At 37.7% G+C, this 22,583-nt stretch overlaps 1 protein-coding gene across 4 annotated transcripts in view; it reads left to right on the top strand.

Moving 5' to 3' along the window:
• The window catches only part of INO80 (INO80 complex ATPase subunit), a 64,926-nt gene that overhangs the window by 913 nt on the left and 41,430 nt on the right, over nt 1-22,583 (top strand). Inside the window, exons 1-14 of one of the 4 annotated variants that reach the window (XM_015630723.3) lie at nt 28-212; nt 6,505-6,690; nt 7,957-8,123; nt 8,220-8,287; nt 10,400-10,561; nt 12,325-12,445; nt 13,692-13,906; nt 14,921-14,974; nt 16,476-16,679; nt 17,963-18,158; nt 18,335-18,402; nt 18,718-18,927; nt 19,507-19,587; nt 20,740-20,835. In XM_015630723.3, the coding sequence (XP_015486209.1) occupies nt 6,548-6,690; nt 7,957-8,123; nt 8,220-8,287; nt 10,400-10,561; nt 12,325-12,445; nt 13,692-13,906; nt 14,921-14,974; nt 16,476-16,679; nt 17,963-18,158; nt 18,335-18,402; nt 18,718-18,927; nt 19,507-19,587; nt 20,740-20,835 (1,785 nt within the window). In that variant the 5' untranslated portion in view covers nt 28-212; nt 6,505-6,547. Of the gene's footprint in view, nt 1-27; nt 6,691-7,956; nt 8,124-8,219; nt 8,288-10,399; nt 10,562-12,324; nt 12,446-13,691; nt 13,907-14,920; nt 14,975-16,475; nt 16,680-17,962; nt 18,159-18,334; nt 18,403-18,717; nt 18,928-19,506; nt 19,588-20,739; nt 20,836-22,583 lie in introns of those variants that run through there. The other 3 variants (XM_033515401.1, XM_015630720.3, XM_015630721.3) reach the window with 3 other exon arrangements.

Genomic DNA, 22,583 nt, shown 5'->3' with positions numbered 1-22,583 from the left:
GCCCGGCGGGGCGGGGGCCGGGGCCGCCCCAGCGTCCCCGGAATAGGCACCGGCACCTGCAGGAAGGGGCCGCCTGCCAGACTCGTGGCGTTGTTGATAGAAAGTGTCTCCCGGGTGCCCATGAAACGTAGTTCGGTGCTGTGTTCCCGCTGGTGAATGCGCAGTTGTCTAAAGCTGCGCTGTAAAGTCTGGTCCTGTTTGATTGCAAACAGGTAGCCTGGTGCAGTTTCTCTGCGTGACTCAATCCCATTTCTGTTCATGATTTAGCGTTACATGTTCTTAACGCTGCTGCCGGTCTTCTGTCGAAGATTTCCCCCCCTGCGGTGTTGTAGATAATAATAAATTCCTTTAGTTTATTTTCACCTTTGCGTGAAGAAAATGGTGCTAGTCAAGTTAGTTTCTTATAGTGAAATGCGTATTATTGGGATTTTAGTTTCCTCTCTTATAAACAAAACTGCACGGATTTGTACAGCCCATCTGGTCTGCCTGTATGTATGTGACCAACACATTTTTTAACTTCCACGAATCATTTGTGTTGTCACTCCTTTAGTGCATATGTATGAGTGTTGTGACACTGGTGAGATATTGAGGAAAAAGCACAAAAAACAGAACTGTAACTTGAACCTTTCTTTTACCAGTGCTGAAGGATGTTGCCTGTAATTCTTGTCTATTACTCACAAGTATATTGTTAAAGTTGCTGAAAATACTCACATCAATTCTTGATGGTTCAAGTGAGCAACTTTCATTCCATTTGGGTATAATGTAATAAACTGTAAATTCTGTAATAAGCATGCTCTTTGACAGGATAGACAACATGCTAGAAATTGGTTTAGATGGCAAGTCCTCTTAGAGATTTTTTTGATCATAGTTCCCTTTTCGTGGTCTGGGGTGGAGGGAGTAAAAACCAGACAAAACTGAAAATATCTATGCAGTTGGTATTTTGTGTGCACAGAATGCCAAAGTGTGAGGGTAACTTGGTGCTGCTGAGGAGAGTATAAATGCATTGTCAGAGGCCTCCATAAATACTATTAATTGCTCTTTTGGGACAAGAATTACTCTTAATTGAACAATTAAATAGTTAGGTTTGTTTTTCTGCTAGTTTGAAAATGGAAGCACAGCTCTGACACGCCAACTTTGTGTTCAGTATGTTTGAAGGTATTCTGCTCTTTACTATGTATATGCTTCTGATACACTACTGTATAGTTTTTCTTCTAAATAATAAATTAGGCCCTGTCTGTAACTGTTTTTTTTTTGGGGAATTGGAAAATCCAGAGCCAGTGCCCCACTGGCTCTTCACTGTATTTAAAAGTGATTAAAATGTGGAACACAGATCTCTGAAATGCTGTCTCGTTCCTTGGAAAACAATATGAAACCTTATGACAAAAGCAGAACAGCAAAGTAAAGCATCTAGTTTACCTAGATTTCATTACTCAGAAAAGCAATTAAAATGGCTTTTTTAAATTTCAAACTCAAATGGTGTGAACTCAGAGTTCAGATGTATATGTGTGAATTTATTTGTTTAACTTGAGGTTAGTGGAGTGCTTTAGGTTAATATGAAATATCGTATTTGCTTTTTGAAAAGCCATAGTGTCATACATATCCCAGTTATATTTAAGACACTGCCGTAAAAAAACCCATATGTGAATTATGTTTTGCTTTAAAATGTGGTCTATAGCTCTGGGAAATTGTTATTAGTGTAACTGTACATTTACCAAAGCAAGCAAAAATGTCAGTGTGGAAAGGAGAGCATGTAATTCTCCTTCAAGCAAAATAGTGCTTCAAGTTTTTTTTATACCACCACAATTTTCTCTACTGGAGATCATATGCATATAAAGAAGTCTGACCAAAATTTGTCTAGCTGGTATTACTGTGCTAGTCTACATTTTCCACACAGACCTTGACTGTGTGAATCTTCTGTTTGGAGATGTATATCTGTTTGTATTAGGATTTATTCTGGAGATATTACTACTGGAAAATCTCACAGCATAACTGTTCTGCTGCTCCAATGAGACCTGTATGTCTCAATTCTAAATTTCTTCAAGAAGGAAAAGTATTTTAGAGGTTTTCTTAAGTTTAGAAAATCTGTCTCAGTAAGTTGGTGTCAAATTGCAAAGCATGAAAAACCCATGTGTGGGAAAAACTCAGAAAACTGCTAAAATTGCAAGGCAACTAAGGTGGCATAGAAGATTGTGGGTTTTGCCCAGTTTTAAATCCTGCTATGGATAAAATTTCAAATAAATGAGGAATATATACTTTCTGTGATTTCAGGTTTTTGTCCACATGGATGTTTTGTCAGTGTGTTTACGGTGATGGGTTGGAGTAGAGAAAAGAACCTACTTCTGTGGGCTGAAATACTGGAACATGGATTGGTGCTCACCTGCCAGCTGGTCACACTTCATATCCATGCATTTAGTGTGTGGCTGGTGAGACTGAATTACTTTTAATTCAGGAAGAGGTACTGTGTATCAGCTGCAATCCAGTACCTTTTACTTGCATGGCAGCTTGTGTTTGTGTATGTGCCCTTAGCTAGAGGTGGAGTTGTTATCATTATTTGCTATGATGGTTGATGTTAGTCATAAAGAACAGAAAAACTGATTCTCTGGGCCTTATCTGAGGTGTAGAGGTGGCAGCAGCTGAAGGGGAAAAGACACAAGAAGCTCATGGATGAAAAAGTACTGCTTCAAACAGCTCTGCAGAGCGAACCTCATTCAGCTTGCAGCTAGGCACAAGAGCCAGATTTTGCATTTATGGGGTTCCTGTTTGATACCAGTCAGAAAACCTTGTTGGACTCCTGTTCAGAAATATGCAGTAGATATTTGTTTAAACTGGGAGAATCTGCTTTTAAAGCTATGCTGCTTCAGGAGACCATGGTTTTGCTGTTTGGTTGGTGTAGGTCAGTGAGAATAAAATTTAGAAACCTTGTTATAAAACCTTCTGCTCTCAGAAGATGTCCTTGGAGGATTCTTCTCCAGGGTGTTTACTTATTGACTGGATGCTATAAATGGGCAGACTTGAAAAAACAAGAGGGAAGAAACCCCACACCTATATTAACATTGAACTAAGCAATGTAATTTAAAACAGCATAAGGAGGGCTCTTTCAGAACTGAACTTAGATATTAAACAAATACAATTATTATGGAAGTTATTTTCATGAAACTATTACATTCCTGCTGATATTTTACCTATACTTTTAATAATTTTGTGATCCATATGTTACAATTAAATGGTTTAAATGTGAACTTCCAGTTAAGAATGCTATAAGATTCAAAGTGCTAGCCTGGCAGTGCAGAAGCTATTTATTTCCAAATGCTGTTTTTCTGAACTGTTTGAACTCTAGGGGAGAGGAAGGGAGAAAGCAAATAGCTATTGAATTTGATACTGGAACTTAACATAAAGTTGGCGTATATCAGTAAGAAAATCATGATGGCACAAGGATTACTCTGCAGCTTTTGCTTATTTACCCCTGTAACATGAGTATTTAACTAAATGTTACCATCAGTAATGAATTCTTTTTGAAAATCTGAGTAGGCAAAAGGGTAGATTTATTTCAAAAATGTCGGAGAAAGGTGGATTGAATATCATCACCATGTAAATCCACTAAAGCAGTATGATGGTGATGTTGTAAGCGGTTACATACAGCAATGGATAAGCCTGTGTGCCTCTCATGTGTTTGTTCCTATCTTCTCTCACTTCAACGTTCAGTTTTTGCCATTGGAAATATTTGTTTGTTTGTTAAAACCTAGAGTGGAAATGAAAGAATGGAGAGTGAATTAACTGTCACTTAGCCTTCTGTATTATTACTTTGATCAGCAGAGAAGCACTCTGTGACTGTCAGCATATAAATAAATGAAAGGCTGAATTAAATCTCTGAGTTATTCACTATTCAGTATGCTTGTGTAACACTGAATTTCTTTTGGGCATTGTAAATATGTTTTAAGGATATTGTTAAGCTCTCCCTGTGCTTATTTGTTTATTTGGTAGGCAGGATACAGGTTAGTAACTGTTTTGAGGACAAGAGTAATTAATGCTGTATGTAGAGGAGCCTTGTGGAGCGATTAAATGGGAAGACAAGCAAAAGCATGTCATTTTATATGGCTGAAATGCAGAGTAGTTATACTATGTCAGGTCAAGGAGGACTTTATTAAATGTGGAAATGCAAGGTTGAGTTTTGGGAATGTGGTTTTCTGCAAAGAGCAGACAGGTGAAAGATGCCACATTGTCCCGAGTTTACTGTGTTAATATAATACGTGCCCATTTGAAATGGAATGAGAAAAGGACTCGCCATACTTTTTTTGCTATGTTAGCAGGGAGAGATTTTTGCTCTTTTAATATATGTAATATGTAATTTTTATTGGTGCTCATAAGGCAAGGAAAACCCCTTTCATCTTCAAGGTGTTCTTTTCTACCACCTCATCAATGATCTCTTCCATTAGAGGCACAAGTTTCATGTTTCCTCTCATTTTTTTTAATCCTTTTACCTAATTTCTTCAAAAAAAAAAAAAAAAAGGTTGCCAAGCGTTGGAGCAGTCTGCCCAGGTAAAAGGTTGAGTCACTGTCCCTGGAGGTATTTGAAAGGTGTGTGGATGTGGTACTCGGAGACATGGTTTAGTGGTGGACTTGGCAGCGTTGGATTAGCAGCTGGACTTGATGGTCCTAGAGGTCTTTCTCAGCCTAAATGATTTTGTGGTTCGTAGCTGTCTCTCTTGGAAAACAGTTCTTGATTTTAGTTTCTTTATTTGTTTGGTTTGGTTTCAAATGCCTGCTAAGCACTAAGACATACGTAGATGAAAGTTGCTTGGGAAATGTGCATCTTACTACCCTTATCAGAGGGAAAGCTTTCAGGTGTTCCTAAGTTCTGCTGGAAATGAGTATTTGGTGACAGAGGTCAGTCATTCAATTGCTGTCTGGTATGCAAGGACCTAATATGTAGAAAGCCTCAGTCTAAAAATATTTTTTATCACAGAGCTCTTACCTTGTCTAACAAATTCTGGTGTGTTAATGGTTATTCTCTGTGGGTAAGGATGTTAAATCAAGACCCAGTATTTATTAAGAAATAATAAAATTTGCTCTTGTTCTTTGAAGTTCTGAATCTGTTCTGTAATTTTTGGAGGATAAAAGGCTTAGAGAAAGTTAGATGCTGGGTTTTTGATCTGTATATGCAAAGGGAGAACAACTTGAAGATTAGATACTCAATCTGTATGTTCACTTACGTAAGCTTAAAACAATTTAGTCACTGATTTAATAATTGAACAAATATAAAATGTCTTTGAATAAATTAATGTGAAGTTTGCTTCAGGTTTTGTTGTATTTTTAAGAAGTGATAGAAACCAGAAGAATCCTTCAGAAGAAAAATTAATCTCAAGTCTGACTGGTTTTAATTTGAGGAACCTGCTCTAGTGAGACATGGCCCTGCCTATGGCAGGGGTTGGAACTAGATGTTCCCTAAGGGCCTTTCCAGCCTAAACCATTCTATGATTTTTGTTCTCTACCAGAAGCAAAAGCTTAAGATATTTATTTATTTGTAAATATTTAAATCTTGACAGCGCTTTCACTTATACAGTAACAACTCTAGCGTTGGAAATCATGTACCTTTCTTACTATTATACTAACAGTGATGACATCTTTTGTAGTCAAAGAAAAGTAAAATTTGAGTTGACAGAGCTATTACTGTAAGAGTTGTTATGACATCCTTTGTAGTTGAAGGAAAACTGCAGTTGACAGAGCAATAAAATATTTTGATACCTTTGTTTCTAGAGTATGTAGTATGCAAATACTGCAGGGGGGTACATTTGGCCTTACTAAGAATCTTAAATCCAGAGAACAAATAAAATCAGATGGACAGTTTTTACTAGTTGAAAAACATAATGCTAGAATATGTTCTAAAATTGTAAATATTAAAAAGTATGTTGCAAATTACTTTGTATGTGTTACTTTTCTTTAATAAAATAACAGTTGCACTTTAGAATGAAAGGGGTTTTGGTCAAGTATTTGTAGCTTGTTTGCCAGTGGGTAACAGCTATATTTTCAGTGCTGAAAGAGTAGCATTGCTTTAAGGTAAAAGAGAAATATTACAAGTATTTGATAGACTACAGCTGTGAACTGAATGGTAAAAACAACAGAGAATAATATTTTTAGTAGTTCTTTATTTTTTGAGTCAGTGATTTTATATTTTTATTTATATATATATATATGCTCTCTGTTCAGGGTTAAACATGTTGTCTTTAATAATGATGAAAGATTACTTTACATGCTTGAGGACTATCTTCCTAATGCTTTGATTTTCTATGTCACCACCTGGATTATCATACTTGGTTAAAACAGTGCTTGTTCCTATGAAGCAGCAACCACAAAGTCATAAACCAGAAAACTAACTTTTCTGTTTACTATACCTCTTAACTGCAACCTAAGCTTTTGCCCAGAATGGCCTTGGTAGATCTGTCTGCTCCCCAGGTTTGCTCCTTTCAGAGGAGTTGTGGTGCTGATGGCCCTTGTTTCCTTTTACAGCTGTGTGTTCAGAGGCACCTGTGCATGAGGAGAAGTTTGTTCTATGGCCTCAGAGCTGGGTGACAGGGAGGATGGCAGCTGCTCAGAGCTGGCAAAACCCCTCTATCTGCAGTACCTGGAGAAAGCTCTGCAACTGGATCAGTTCTTACGACAGACGTCTGCCATCTTTAACAGGAGTATATCCAGGTACCAAAAGCTTTTCTACTTTCCCTTGGAAGTGCCCAGGAGAGACAAGCATGTGTATTATACTGTTTCCAACCAGCACCATATTAAGAATTTATCAGTGACTTGTTCATTAGAAACTCTTCTGCTTTAAAGGAGGAGAGGTCACTTGGATTGTTCAGCCTAGAGAAGAGGAAATCTAAAAAATACTTTTAAATTTAATAATAAATCTAGCATTAGCTTTGAGTTCTGAATCAAAGCCTTTCTGATTTCTTCTCTCTGGTGACCAATGACAGGACCTGAAGGAATGGCATGAAATTTTGTCAGGGAAGATTTAGGTGGGATATTAGGGAAAGGTTCTTTTTCCAAAGTGTGGCTGAGCACTGGAGCAGGCTCCCCAGGGAAGTGGTCACAACACCAGCCTGATAGAGTTCAAGAAACATTTAGGCATCATGCTCAGGCACATGGTGTGATCCTTGGGGACTCTCCTGTGCAGGACATGGAGTTGGACTTAAAGATTTTTATGACTCCTTTCCAACTTGGGACATTCTATGATTGTATGAAAGATATTTGGACTGTGCTTCTCTCAGTTCATAGTGATAATACAGTGTGTTACGAGCTTGTGTACAAATTAGTACAATGTTTAAAAGCTCTCTTTTTAGCTGAGTGGCCAAAACTTTCTTTGTCTGCAAAAAGTGAGATGAAGAAGCCCTGAGTAGATTTTCAGGGGTACTTACAGCCTTTAGTCATAAAGAAAATGGAAAGACTTTTGTCAGATGCAGAATTTGTGTCAGTTGTAGCAATGAGGCATCATCAGTGTGTGTTTTTGTCCCAAAACAATTACATACTTAATTTCATCAGTGTTTTGGAAATGTAGAGTTACAGAATTGGTATCTGAATGGGCAAGAGAGAACAGTTATATTTACAGGCATGTAACAAGACCCACAAAAGGATTAGAAAAAGTACATCTACATTTCTCACATGTCCCAATGAGTATGACAATACTGTGCTTCGGTTTGACTTGCATAATTCATATTCTAAAACTAGATACCTAGTTGAAGACTGAAGGTGCAGGTTGATAGCACAGTCAGGCTGATCTCATGATTAACTATTGCTACGGGGTTAATTGGAAATTATTAACAGCAGTATTTCGAATGTGTAAAATTACATCTGAAGCTGTCTCAGTTCTCAAACCTTTAGATGAGTGCCCATAGGTAAGAAAGCTGGATGGGCATCTTCTGTTTTGAATATTTTCCTGTCATTGTCACTGTATTATGGATTTTCTTGCAGTGATGAAAGTGAAGATGGATTGGATGACAATCCTTTGCTGCCTCAGTCTGGGGATCCCCTGATTCAAGTTAAGGAAGAGCCTCCAGACTCTTTGCTTGGAGAGTCTTCTGGAGCAGGGAATTCTGGGATGTTGAACACACATTCCCTGAATGGAGTACTCCAGCCAGGTAGGCATGTACTAGATTGAATCTCTGCTTTCTTTGGGTTAGTCTGGAAAAGCATTATTTCTTAAGAACTTTATTTTTGGTTTTTTTTCTAAACAGAACCAAAGTCTGAAAAAGGGAGTTTGTATAATTTTTCCAAACTGAAGAAAAGCAGAAAGTGGCTGAAGGTAAGAATATTAGAAAGAAATGTAGCTATTGTGGAATCTGTGAGTAGAGTTACCCACCTAGCCCTTCTCAGTCATTTACCAGCAGTCCTGGCCAACCAGGGACATCCCAGTTGACTGAAGGTTGTTGCAAACATGACAACCATTTACAAGAAAAGCTGGCAGGATGACCTAGGAAACCACAGAACTGTCAGCCTGTCCTTGGTGCTCTTGAATGATTACGGAGCAGATCATCTTGAGTGTCATCACACAGCATGTGCAAGACAACCAGGGGATCAGGCCCAGCCAACCTAGGTTTATGAAATTCAGGTCCTGCTTGACCAACCTGATCATGTTCTGTGACGAGGTGACCTGCCTAATGGATGAAGGAAAGGCTGTGGATGTCTATCTAGACTTCAGTAAAGCCTTTGACACCATCTCCCACAGTGTTTTCCTTGGTGAGGTGGCTGCTCATGTTTGGGTGGGTGCATGGTTTACCAGGTGAAAAACTGTCTGGATGGCCGGGCCTAGAGAGTGGTGGAGCCTGGGGTTACATCCAGCTGGTGGCAGCTCCAGTGGTGATCCCCAGGGCTCAGTAGTGGGCCTGGTCCTGCTGATTGTCTTTATCAGCGATCTGAATGAAGGGATCAAGTGCACTCTCAGTCACTTGAAGACAAGTTGGGTGGGAGTGTTGATCTGCTGGAGGGCAGGAAGGCACTGCAGAGGGATCTGGACAGGCTGGTTCATGGGCCAAGACCAGTTGCACGAGGTTCAACAAAGTGAATGTCCTGCCCTTGGGTCACAACCACCCAACCTGCAGTGCTGCAGGCTGGAGGAAGAGGGGCTGGAAAGCTGCCCAGCAGAAAAGGACCTGGGGGTGCTGGTTGACAGCAGCTAAACGTGATCCAGCAGTGTCCAGGTGGTCAAGAAGGCCAATGGCATCCTGGCCTGTATCAGCAATAGTGTGGCCAGCAGGACCAGGGCAGTGATTGTTTCCCTGTACTTGGTGTCCGGGTGAGGCCACACCTCAAACCCCATGTCCAGTTTAGGCCTCTCACTATGAGAAAGACATTCAGGTGCCGGAGCATGTCCAGACAAGGGCAACAGAGCTGGATAAGGCTATGGAGCACAAGTCTTAGGAGAAGCAGCTGAGGGAGCTGGGGGTATTAAGCCTGAAGAAAAGGAGGTTTGAGGGGGACTCTATTGCTCTCTACAACTCCCTGAAGGGAGATTGTAGTGAGGTGAGGATGAGTCTTTTCTCCCAAGCAAAAAGGAATAGGGCAAAAGAAATGGCCTCAAGTTGTGCCAGGGGAGGTTTAGATTTTATATTAGTAAAATTTTCTTCACTGGGAAGGATGGTCAGGCACTAGAACAAGATGCCCAGGGAAATGTTGGAATCACCATCCCTGGAGGTGTCCAAAAGGCAAGTGGATGTGGCACATGGGAATGCAGTTTAGTGGTGGACTTGGCAATTAGTTTACCTTTCGAATCTGAATTTTAGTACACTGTCCAAATTAAACTAATCTATTATAAAATGTGTTAAATGGAGATTTGTGACTCAACTGAAAGTTTGTTTTTAAGCTGAACTTGGTACATGGTCTCAGTGAGGATGGCAGAAGAGAGGGGAATGGTGGCTTTATGCTGTCTTTGCATTTTCACTATATTGTAGCCGTCTCAAGTTTGCAAAAATATGTTGCCAAGAGATCAAACAAGAGCCAAACTTGCAGAAACTGATGCAGGAAGAAGTGGTAGAGTAGCGGGACAAACTACAGTTGGGGTAGGGAAGCACCTGAAAACCACACATCACAAAATACTGCCGTTATCCTGGCTTTTCTCACTGCTGCTTTTCTGAGACCACAAACAAAGTGGACTAAAATAATTTAACTATCACAAATGAACAAAACTATTTTCCTCCAAATCAGAAAATGTGTATTGAATTCACTGCTACACAGGTCTGCTCCTCAGAAAACTATTTTCTATGAGTCATTTTAGATGGACACTGTAAGAGCTAAGTATCATTGTTGGGCTAGACCCACACCCCTTTTTTAGATAAAGGCTTAGGAGTGCTTTGCATAAATAAACAATTCAGCACAGGGATTTGAGATTATTAAATTAGTTTCCATTTATTCTTGTTAGAGTATCCTTCTGAGTGATGATTCCAGTGATACAGAATCACCAAGTGATGAGGATGGAGATGAGGAAGAAGAATTTACTCTTTCAAGGGAAGAACTTCATGATATGCTGCGATTACACAAGTATAAAAAATTGCATCAAAGTAAATATAGCAAAGACAAAGAGGTAAAAAGTCAGAATTTTTACATTTCCTTGGTTTTTATTCTTTCCTTTAACTGCATTATTTTAACTGTTCTTATGTTTCCATCAAAACTCATAATTTTATGGACTGGAAGATAAACTGTTTGGTAGACAGTAACTGTCTTAACATCACTTGAGACAAGGGTTATTTAATCAGTTACATATATAGAATGAAAGATGCTATGAATCTGTCAGTAATGTATGTAACTAGTACTGGCACATGTTATATATAGCTTCCACAGTGCTCTGTCCCATCACTAGAGCAAATATTGGGTGTTAGAATGCAAGATTTGGATTATATATATGCAATGTATATGAAAATGGAGATGCTGTGAGTTAAATTCTAATACAGGTAGTAGCTGCTATTCGAGTGTATTTATATCATCGTTGAAGTGATGAATAGCAAGGTGATGTTTACAATCTTGAAAGGGAGTGCTTATTTATTATCTTGTCATTTTCTGTCATGATTTGAGGTTTCACTTGACTATTTTTCTTTCTTTTTACCTTTTTTGTTTGTTTATTTGATTTGGGTTTTCTTTTGATACCCTCTTTCTTTCCCTTTAGAAGAAAATAGTCTGCTGCATTTTTGCATTTTTCTTAATATGAAGCCAAATTCTATGGCTACTTTGATTCTAGTAATGTATTTCTTCGAATCATAAGGGCTTTTGCAGAAATGTTCACTGCTAATTTGAATTGCAGCAGAAAGTCTTAGATGAAGGAGGTAATCCTGCTCTGTTATCAGAGAATGTGTCTGAAGTTTAAATTTGTCTTCCTGTTTTATATTCTTTTTGAATTTCACCAGAAGAGTGAAGAAATATTTTCCCACACAGGTCTTTGCTTCTTTCTACTTCTTTCCTTTGTTTAGTTTTTAAACTCTGAACCAATATTGTGTTAGCTTCTTGAAATATTGCATAGCTACACAAATATTCATACACCCCATTTTTACACAGGTCATAATTTTGTTAGATTTTACACAAATACTTATTTCCAGACTAGTAAGAAATAATACCCAGTGAAAGTAACCAGTGAGTGTACTGTTAGATCAACAGTACACAGTTAGAGGGGGAAGGAAACATATATCAGAAAGGTTTGTGCTCACGTCTCACTTTTCAAAAATCTTCTATTAACTTCAAAGTATGCTTAGGTTTAAAATAGTTGATATCTGAGCTGTACTGCCTTTGATTTGCCCATTTATATGTAACCTGTGATGAGTTCTTCAGTACTTCATTTGAGTAATGATGGGAATATACTGGCATTTTTCATCTTTTAGGGTAAAAATTGCTAAGGAAGCTATATTTTTACTTGATAATCTGAGTGTTCAAGTTGTTTGTGGAAATCTTTTAAATGCCTTTTGTTTAAGCTCATCCTTTTCCATCCTTTGGAATGATAAAGTAGAACATGTATGTAGTTTGGGAATGCAAGCAAAACAAATATTAGGTTCATAGCTGGACTTCTTCATGTAGTGTGTTGCCTTGCTGGGCAGCACCTGTATGAAAGGACAGAGCAGTATGCTTTGAAAGTGCAATCTTCACTGCCCGCTCTTCCCTCTTAGTTAACCAGGTGGGCTCAGTTCCGAGTGCAGAACTTGGAGGCCACACCTAGGAGCAGTGGTTTCACTTTGAACACTCTGATAGTTGATAACAAATGCAAGATATGGAGAAGGGCATGCTTCCTGATCTCTTATTTATGTTCAGGATCTGAGCTTGTTTAGGGGCTGTCTCTGTTACCTGCTCATTTTCACCCTTCAGTTGCAGCAATATCAGTACTACAGTGCGGGGCTGCTCTCTACCTACGACCCCTACTACGAGCAGCAGCGCCACCTGCTAGGGCCCAAGAAAAAGAAGTTTAAAGAAGAGAAAAAAATAAAAGGTAAAGTCACTAACCTCATGCTTTTAAATGGCTACTGTGGTTTAACTTCTTTCCTACGTTGTTTCATTCGATTAAACATAAATGTTCAAGACTTGTGGGTTTTGCAGGGAAATACCAAGTTCTGACAAACGTTTTCAGAAAATATTGTGCTTTATTGTCTGGCTTCTAGAAATCTAGGGTGGAAAAAAGGTGTGGGACTGGAGAGTTAATGGCTTAAGATTTTCTTTGTGCACCTTATTCAGTGGTTTGGAATCCATAAACGTTGTTTCATATCATGGTCCATTCACTCAAGAGTATTTTGAAAACATGGTAAGTCCTTGAACAGTATAAGAACTTACCCAGTAGCTGTCACAGTTATTCCTGAATATGTAGTTTTACTGATCAGGAAGTTACAGGGAGTCAGAGTGTTTTCTGGAAAACAGAGGGAACTCAGAGCTGATGTTTGATGTCAGTTAGAATAGAATTAAATCTGATCTAACAGTTGGAGTTCCTGGGATGCACATTTGCCAGGAAGTACAGTGTTCTTGTTTGGGCTGGCAGTTGTAAATCTGTAAGGAAGCAGAGAAGGCTTGACAGAAGAACTGTCAATGTGTCCTGGGGTGAATTCTCCTAGTGCAAGTACTTAAGTTCAAGCTGTGTTTTAAGGGGTTATTTCAGACTGTCTTCCTTCCTTTTGCAAGTTCTTTAAGTGTGGTGGTATTCTCTCCACTAATCTTGCAGCATCCATAAGTTTGCATACTCACAGTGAACATTTTTAATATCTGATACCAGTATCAGTTTCCTCTGAAAGGTATGACATGACAACATGCCAGTCTCTTTAAATGCAATCTTTTCTTTGCTCAGAAGTTTGCTTTGAGACTTATTGTACCAAATGATAAATGTTGTCACCTTTAAATATCGTATCTTTAAGTAGAATTTTGCCACAAAGCGAGAAACACTGCACCAAGTCCTAGACATTTTAATTCTCAAGGTATGTTTTCCTAGGTAGAAGTAATTGCATTTCACACCTCTATTAAACAGGAAAATCTTTCCATTATAACGTAATGAGTAAAGGATAGGTGCAGTGAGAGAGATCATATCTAATAGCATAAATTAATTGTACAAGAATTGGCAGACATGGATGAGTTTGGCTTTTTTGTTGGTTCCACATATAAATTCACTAGGAGAATTTACTCAGGAAAGGTGCCTAATTAAATGTGCGCCAAGAATAGAAATTTCTATTTTTATGATTGTTGTTGCCATGCAGGCAAGTTGAAAAAAGTAAAGAAAAAGAGAAGACGGGAGGAGGAACTCTCTTCAGAGGAGTCACCACGACGCCACCATCATCAGACCAAAGTTTTTGCCAAGTTTTCCCACGATACACCACCACCTGGGCCCAAGAAAAAGCATTTGTCTATTGAGCAACTTAATGCACGTCGGCGGAAAGTGTGGCTTAGCATTGTTAAGAAGGAGTTGCCTAAGGTGAGCTTGGCTAATGGCAGTAGATCAGTGATGATACAAGAAAGTGAAATAGAAAATTAACTTAGTGGGGACTTGACACTTAGGAAAAACAAAGTAAAGACCTGATTTTTCTGGTGGTTATTAATGACCTAACTGGAATTCTGTAATAAGCAATGTGTAGTTGAAATATCACCAGTGGTACCTAAATGGATCACACAGTGCTTTGCCATGGTTGTTGAACCTTCGGCAATGAAAAGTGCACTAAGCTCTAGCAGGTACTCACACTGATCTACAGGATGGCAGTATAGGGCAAACCAATGTCAAGGTTTACAATAAAGTTCAGAAAAGGGGTGTTTCAGCCACAGTGTCTGTGTTTTTCAAACCTTGCCTCAGAAACAGACTAGGGAAAAGTGTTTGTGTCATTTACAGGACAAGCTTCAGGCACATTTGAAACAGAAGTCTGGGTTCACTCTTGATAGTTTTCTGTGATGGTCAGAGTGGACCTTAGAACCTGCTTTTTGAAGTTCACAGTTAACAGACTTGGAATTCTAGGAAGTTACAACAAGTCATGATTGTACCGTTCTTTATGAACTTAAAAGCCAAATTAAGGGTATGTGCAGTGAGAGAGATCATATTTTTTCAACAGATTAATTTTGATCATGTGAAGAACATAAGATCTGCATAAATTCTTAACATCTTTGGGAAACAGTGGAAGATGTTTGTCTCAGTGATAAAAATGGAATAGGAGAACCCTGCTTTGCAACAGTAGTAATTTCAAGAAACACTTGTGAAAAAGGAGGTGTTTTGCATGCTTCTTTCAGGATTCGGAATGTATTTATATATGCCTTCAGTATTTTAAGGATGAAAAGTGGTTTCAGTTAAAATGAAGAATACTTACAGTACCTATTCTCAATTATATAGTAATGTGCATGACTGAAGTTGGCACATGTACCTGCTGAAGACTAGATAGTGTTTTTTTAAAATACTGTGAAGCCATTACCCTTTAACTAATTCACAGGTTGTGCTCTTTTGCAGGCATACAAACAGAAAGCTTCAGCTCGTAACCTCTTCCTAACCAACAGCAAAAAGGTAGGTGGTGTTTAGTTTCATACTGTTCCTTGTACTAGATGTGTTAACCAAACTGTGACCTCTTTATGTTTCTTCTGTTTCTTACAATACTGACTATAGTAGCAGGGCAGTATAGGAGAAAGCACTGTATACAAGTATATTTTTATATATTATATATAATATATATAAGGATTTTCAATTTTTAGTTGTGTAGTTTTGTCTTGTTTCATAAGCAGCAGATAAAACAAGCAACATGAGTTCCTTTCATGAGATCTTTCTGACTTCTGAAAGACTTAGTTTGTACATTTTAAATTTACTGATCTTGGATGCTATGTATTAGTGGCTTTGGTATGCTTTGACTTTTGAGTTGCCCATCTATCCACTACTTAAAACTTGCTGATTTTAAGCATTCTGGTTGAAATCAAAGGGACTCTTGAATACTAAATGCTTTAATTTAGATAAATATGTAGAGGACCTGAGATTAAAAATAGATCCGTTTCCAGCTTAAGTGATTGCAAAAGCAATCCATCTTCTCATCAGAGTCTTCTCTGAGAATCAGCATTGTTTCTACTTAGAGAACTTTACTTACAAGCACTAAGAGCTTTCTGAGCACTTTTCAAGGGTTATGCTCAAGTGTCTCATCCATTTATATGGTTCATGATGAAAAGGTAATCAAGTATATGGCTGAGAATTGTTAAGAGACAAGGTGATGTAGGAAATTTCCTGTTCTGTATATACATTATCGATAAAGGGAGCATTTTCTGTGTAAGGGATACAGAAAATGGGACTTGGTTGTATGTTTAAGAAATTTGGCTAGTAGGATTTACATTTTTTAAAGTTCCACTTTTTTTGGCCTTCATTTTGTTTCATCATTTGAAATCTGTATGTTTGAATTGTTGATGTGCAAATTTTAGTGGAAGAAAAAACTGTCACAAACGAAAAAACCCAGCAATTTTGATCGTTCTTACAATGACATCCAATTATTTCTACTAGAACAAAAAAATTACATTTTCCTATGCTTCATGAAACAGTATCAAAACTGTAGAATGCTCCCTCACTTTTCTGTGTATTAATGTGAACACAATTGTGTTCAACCAATACTGCTATTGCATTCTTAATTCTTAAGTATAAGTATTAGAATATATATGAATACTTAAGTATTCTTAAGTATATTCTTATTGAAAAAATCAGAAAATAAGCTCAGAAAAGTGTCAAGAAATAGGTGAATCAGAGCTTTGAGGCAAGCCTTGAATTTTGTTCTTTTGAGTCCCTTTCAAGGACCTGTCCATCAGATCAATCTTTTAAGTAGTATGCCATACTGAAACTGTCTGCAGATTTTGTCTTCTCCACCATCTCAGAATTTTTTTTGAAAATTGCATTCTCTCATGCCATTTTAGAAGCATTGCTGCTGAGTAAAGTATCAGAGATTTTTTGGTTATAACGTAATCTGATATTGTTTATTACTGGCCTTCTTTATAATCTGCTCATTTTACCACTGTTCCCAAATGTTATTTCCCTCTAGCTTGCCCACCAGTGCATGAGGGAAGTCCGTAGAGCTGCTATCCAAGCGCAGAAAAACTGTAAGGAAACTCTACCACGAGCACGTCGTCTCACCAAGGAGATGCTTCTCTATTGGAAAAAGTACGAAAAGGTGGAAAAAGAGCACCGGAAACGTGCTGAGAAGGAGGCTCTGGAGCAACGCAAGCTGGATGAGGAGATGAGAGAGGTACAGCAGAATCACAGATTGCTGATATTTAATATGATGAGGAGACACAGAAGTGACTGCATAATTTGAGTTTCTAAATCCAAACCATGAAATTCAGTTATTTGGTCTGTTCAGTGCTATTCCACATGTTTCTTCTACTATCTTATTTTTCTTCACATAATTATTCTAATGTTGTTAGCAAGCGGTGGTTAAAAAAACACCTTCAAACTGCATAAATTCTTTATAATTGAGAGAAATTGAGGAAGGAATTAGAGAAGCAGTGCATGGCTCGCAAGCATACACAGCTCAGTTTTGTAAGGGCCAATGTTTTGTGATGGTTTGTACATCTTTCTGGGTCCAGAATGGAAGGCACTTTCATTGACATTGAATTTTTTTCCTGTCCTCTTTTTCCCCTGCTGTAAGCTGATACTGTGATTTACTTATGGGGGCACAAAATTTTTCTGTGCTTGCTTTTCTGTTGGACAACTAGCAACTTCTTGAACTCCATTACAGAGTAAAAGGGATTGAATTTAAGAAAGTTTCATTGTAAAAGCTCTCTAGTGAATCTGGGGTTGTTACTTCAGGTGTGTATACCTTATATGAGGAAGGGTTGATTCTTCAGTATGCCTTATATTTAGTTTTGTGCTTAAATTAGGCTTGCATTTTTTAGTGTTCCTCTCTTTCTTGCAAATTCATAAGGATTTTGTGAAGTTTTCTGCTAACTTAGGTTTATAGGCAGATTTTAACTGTTGCATTTTTTGCCAGAGCCTAAGGGTGAACGGAGCTTCTGCAAGGTCTTGCTGAGTGCTGAGTAATGATAATATCTCAGCTATATTACCTGTTGATATATTTCATGTGTACTATCATAATTCCCTCTACTAATAAGTAAAAGAATGTGTGAGTGATGTTGCCGTGAGAGCATTTGTTAATTGCTGAGTTTCTTTACTATAGACCAATAAAGTTGTGCTGTTTTTACTGATCTTTTAATTTTTCAGTGTAAACAAAACTTTTAAACTTTCTTTTATTAGATTATGGTGTTTTTTGTCATGATTACTGGATTTTAAAAAACTTTTAATTTACAACAATTTTAGATTTTAATATTGATATTTATGGAGTTGGTCAGTGTTCTTATGTGCAACTAATAATGTAGCACTTAGCAAAGTGATGTGCTTAACATAATCTAGATAGATTAGTTGTTGATATATTATTCAATTAATTTTTTTGTTTAATTGTATTTTTAATGCTGAACACTTGTCCTTTCTGTTTTTCCCCTCTTTTGTTTTTGGTAAATGCTCTTCTCTTAGGCTAAGAGACAGCAGCGAAAACTTAACTTCCTGATAACCCAAACTGAATTATATGCCCATTTTATGAGTCGTAAACGAGATATTGGACATGATGGGATACAGGAGGAAATCCTGCGTAAACTGGAGGACAGCTCTACCCAAAGGCAGATTGATATTGGTGGAGGAGTAGTGGTCAACATCACCCAAGAGGATTATGGTAAGAGATTCATCTATGTACTCTTTTGAAATTTACTGTACTGGGTGTTATCATACAAACTTAATTAAAAGCACAACATCCTTCTCTCCAAGACGGACTACTGCAATTATTGGAATTTGTCTGTGTGTTTGGGTGGTTACTGGTGCAGAGCTCTAACATGGGTATGTTATTTTCAGATAGCAACTATTACAAGGCCCAAGCTCTGAAGAATGCTGAGGATGCTTACCAGATTCATCAAGCCCGGGTATGTATTTTTTGGATTCACGAAGTAGAAGAGCAAGCAAAGTAATTGGCAGAGACCATAGTATCAGGATCTTTCATAGCAGCCAAGTCAAATAGGTTATTCCAGGGGCCGGATTTGAATTTAATCCCATTGACATGTTTTGTGCTAAACAACTAGAAAACCAGAGTATAAGGATTTGGGCTATAGGAACAGGCTAATTTTGTCTTAGTTTCTGGTGGGTATCGTGCTTTAATGTGAATTGTAAAGCCTTTTACACTGCAGTTTCTTGATAAGTTAATGTATCCACTATCTTATGCATACCTTCTTTCTATTCAGACCAGATCATTTGATGAAGATGCAAAAGAGAGTCGGGTAGCTGCTCTACGGGCTGCTAACAAGTCCGGTACTGGGTTTGGAGAGAGCTACAGTTTAGCAAACCCATCTATCCGAGCAGGAGAAGATATTCCACAGCCTACCATTTTCAATGGAAAACTGAAAGGTTATCAACTGAAGGGCATGAATTGGCTGGCCAACCTATATGAGCAGGTACATTAGTACATCTTGCAAATTTTTATAACTTCTGGAATTATTTAAGTCATTAAAGATGGCCAAAGGAATCTGCTGTTTTTAAAAATGGACTATAGTTGATCTTTAATGTATTTGGAAGAAAGAAAAATATTAGGCCACATACCAGTGTTCTTGATTATTTAGGACGTAACAGCTTTGAATGGGGCATTGAGTTCAGTATACTTTATGTGGTTTATACAACTATTTATCACTTAGATCATACATGGAGGAGGCCTTTCCTGCTTGGCGTTGCATACTGTTTCAGGCTTGGGTCAGCTGATAAACTGCGGGCAGTCTTGTCCTTGTGAGTGTGCCCAAGTCACAATGGGATCATGAAGTGCAGAGAAGCTTAGGGGGAAAATTAGACTGAGAGATCAATGTAATACAGTTGAGATCAATTACCTCTCCGGAGCAGATGTAAGAGATTATAAAGTTTCAGAGTGTCTGAGTTGTTACAGTGGGGCTGTTCCCACTCAATTCAGTAGCAACTGTTCTGACAGTTCTTTGTAGATTAAAAAGTAGTAAAGCAAAGGTGTTCATTTTATGTCTCTTTTGCAGGGCATCAATGGAATCCTGGCAGATGAAATGGGTTTGGGTAAAACAGTACAAAGTATTGCTCTCCTTGCACATCTGGCTGAGGTAGGTGGATTATAGCTTGTTCCTGGGTAGTATGCTTGATAGAAGATGCATATTTTTTCACGTGTTGGAAATGAATTTTGGATTATAAAGCGTAAATTTCTTAAAAGGTATTTTATACATTGTTTTAAAGTGGAGCCATTCAAATAGTTATAAATATGTATGTATGTATGTGTGTCAATTTTTATTTATGTAGTTTTCATTTCTTCACAGAGTAATATCTTCTCACTTGCACTGAATATAAAAGCCTCAGGAGAGAACAAGTTGTACACTTGACGGTTCACTGACTTTTACAGATCAAAGTGCTCAAATTCTGAGCTTTGTGGCAATTAGCATTAATTTCCACATTCCAGTGGGGCTTTTTAGGAAGCATAGTGATTCTTCTGTGCCAGGGCAGACAAACAAAACAGAATAAGCTACAGAAGCTTACTACTTAATGCAGAAATAGATACAATTTTTTCAAAAAATAAAGGGCTTGACTGCAATTCAGTCACTTGCATAAATAGACATCAATGATATGATGCTAGAAGCAAAATCAGCTGCACTAGTGACCAAGAGACAGTTGTGTACATTTCATTATGTTACTGGTACTGTTGGCTGAAATACTGAAAAGATGTGCAGAGCTGAAGGTTCTTGAACTCATCTGTATGGAAGGAATAACAAGATAAGTTTGTCTTCCTGTGACACTGCACCTTGAGGTTTTTGGAAGGTTACACAGGCCTTTATTCTTCTGTCCCTCCCTTCTGAGGGCCAGCTTGTAACTGCTAATATATTTATAGATCAACTTAGTTATTCACCAGAGAGTACTGTAATTCGTGATGTGGCAGAGCAAAGTTTTTCAATGCCACCTGAAGTTCTTTTCCTTATCAAAATGACAGTGGCTGTTTGTAACATGAAGGTGGCAGCTCTCAGAGACAAAGGAGTTTGTTCTGGGAACAACTTCGCTGTTACGAAAGAAGTCTCGGTTAAACATTAGATCCGCTCTGTTTGATTTTGTATCACCCTGCTGTGCTGGGAGAGTTTTGCTGTGTTACATACAGTTCTCTCTCATGTAGCCACTGTCATTTAGTAGATGTAAAGCCATATCAAACCATCTCTATATTACTTCCCTTCAATTATGTTTTTTTAATTTATTTATTTTTGCATGTTTTCCAGAGAGAGAACATCTGGGGACCTTTTTTAATAATTTCACCTGCCTCTACTCTGAACAACTGGCACCAGGAGTTTGCCAGATTTGTACCTAAATTTAAGGTAATGAGCATGTCTGAGGAAGTTCATTCTGTTTTCTCGAGAGTAAACCATTGTGTTCTCCTGAGTTCAGTGTCGCATCTGGGTGCTTACTGACCTTGGAATTTGAAACTCTGTAATGAGCCTGTTTCTGCTATTTTTTTTCCATCATGCAGTTTCTTTCTGGAGTGCTTAGTTATCTAGGGCTTAAAAATATTCTTACTTTAATCACATGACTTTCATTTTGCATTGACTTAAAGATACCTTCTCAGTAAAGAGTTGTAGTAAGTCAGTAAATGGACATATAATTTTAATTTGTGGGCCTGGCAGCAGAACCAAGAATAATATACCAAGTTTAATATAATATCTTTAGAGTTAGAGCTGTGTTTTCAGTCATTCATGTGAATTTGAGTCAGGTAAAGATTGTATTTGAACAAATGCTAAACAGATAAGAGGGAAGCAAAATGTAGTTATTACAGAAATAGAAAAAAAAACCAGGGGCATACAGTTAATAATCAAGAAAAAGGAGAGAAGTGAAGCACAAATAGATAGGAACAAAAAGATTGGGAGAAAACAAATGAAGTTTTTCAGGTATATTGTGAATGTGAAAACATAGTAAATAGAAATAGTAAATAGTAAATTAGAAAGCAAGAAACTGTCAGTTACTGATAAAACAAGCTGCTTACCTGTCCTCCAGTGGAAAACATGGGGGTGTTGCAAAGGAAGATTTGAAAAGAAATGTGTACTGCTGAAACAGTGCTGCAATTTCAGAATTCAGGATAGATGAAAGTGTCAGATGTTTGCAGTTACATCTGCAAAGAGGAATAGAACATAGTTTAAGTATTTGATTTGTTAACATAGTAACATTTAATATGAAGAAGTCTTGATTTTTTTTTTTTTTTGAAACATCAAATTTTCCTTTTTACAGAAAACAGTAGAAGACACCTAGTTATGAGTAACCAGTATACCAGTAATATCAGGCTAATTGATTGAATGCTTTGGCTACTTAAAAAAGTGTGTGGGAAAACACTTTGAATGTATTACTATAAGTGATACTTGATTTTTTTGATCTGGGCAGGGCAAAATTAAAGGATTTAGCTTTTGCCAAATAGTGTGCTTTGGAGATCCCTGATGAGACTGTACGTTGGTTGTGGTGTTGTGTAGTTTGAGATATCTGTATGAGAAGTGCTAGAGCGTAGTTCAATACTGAATTATTCAAGTGACTTGTATTTTGGAATAAATTGTCATTACTGAGCCTTTAAAGCAACTAATGAAGAAATACAAACACTTGTGTTAGTGAGGAGGTACTCAAAATAAACAAAAAGCCAACACAACCTAAAAGGAATCCAGTCATGTCTTTTCACAGCCCAAAATAATAGGGGCTCTTGATTAGAAAACTTGAGAGCTGTTGGCCATTCTATCTGCTTTCTCTCACTTCCTTTGTTCAGTTCATTGTATGGAATGCAAATGCAACTGTTTATGCTTTCTCCTTCTCAGGAATGAAATACAGCAAATGTTTGAAAAATACAGTCAGGATGCTTGTGAAAAGATAGTTTTCTCCTTTTTTGACTTAAACCCCAAACTCTTTGTATCATTGTATAGCTGTTCCTTGACATGCTGATCTTACCGCATGGTGATGTTTACCTCATCCATGGAATAAAACGTATTTTAAAAAGATGTTTTCTAAACGTACTGTCACATGTTTACAACTTCAGTCAGTCTTTTTCAATCAGTTTTGTTTCTGCCTCTAATCATACAGAAGTGTGCAGTCT

Source organism: Parus major, chromosome 5, assembly GCF_001522545.3.
Source record: "Parus major isolate Abel chromosome 5, Parus_major1.1, whole genome shotgun sequence".
NCBI lineage: Eukaryota > Metazoa > Chordata > Aves > Passeriformes > Paridae > Parus > Parus major.
This window is presented reverse-complemented; position numbering and strand designations above follow the sequence as displayed.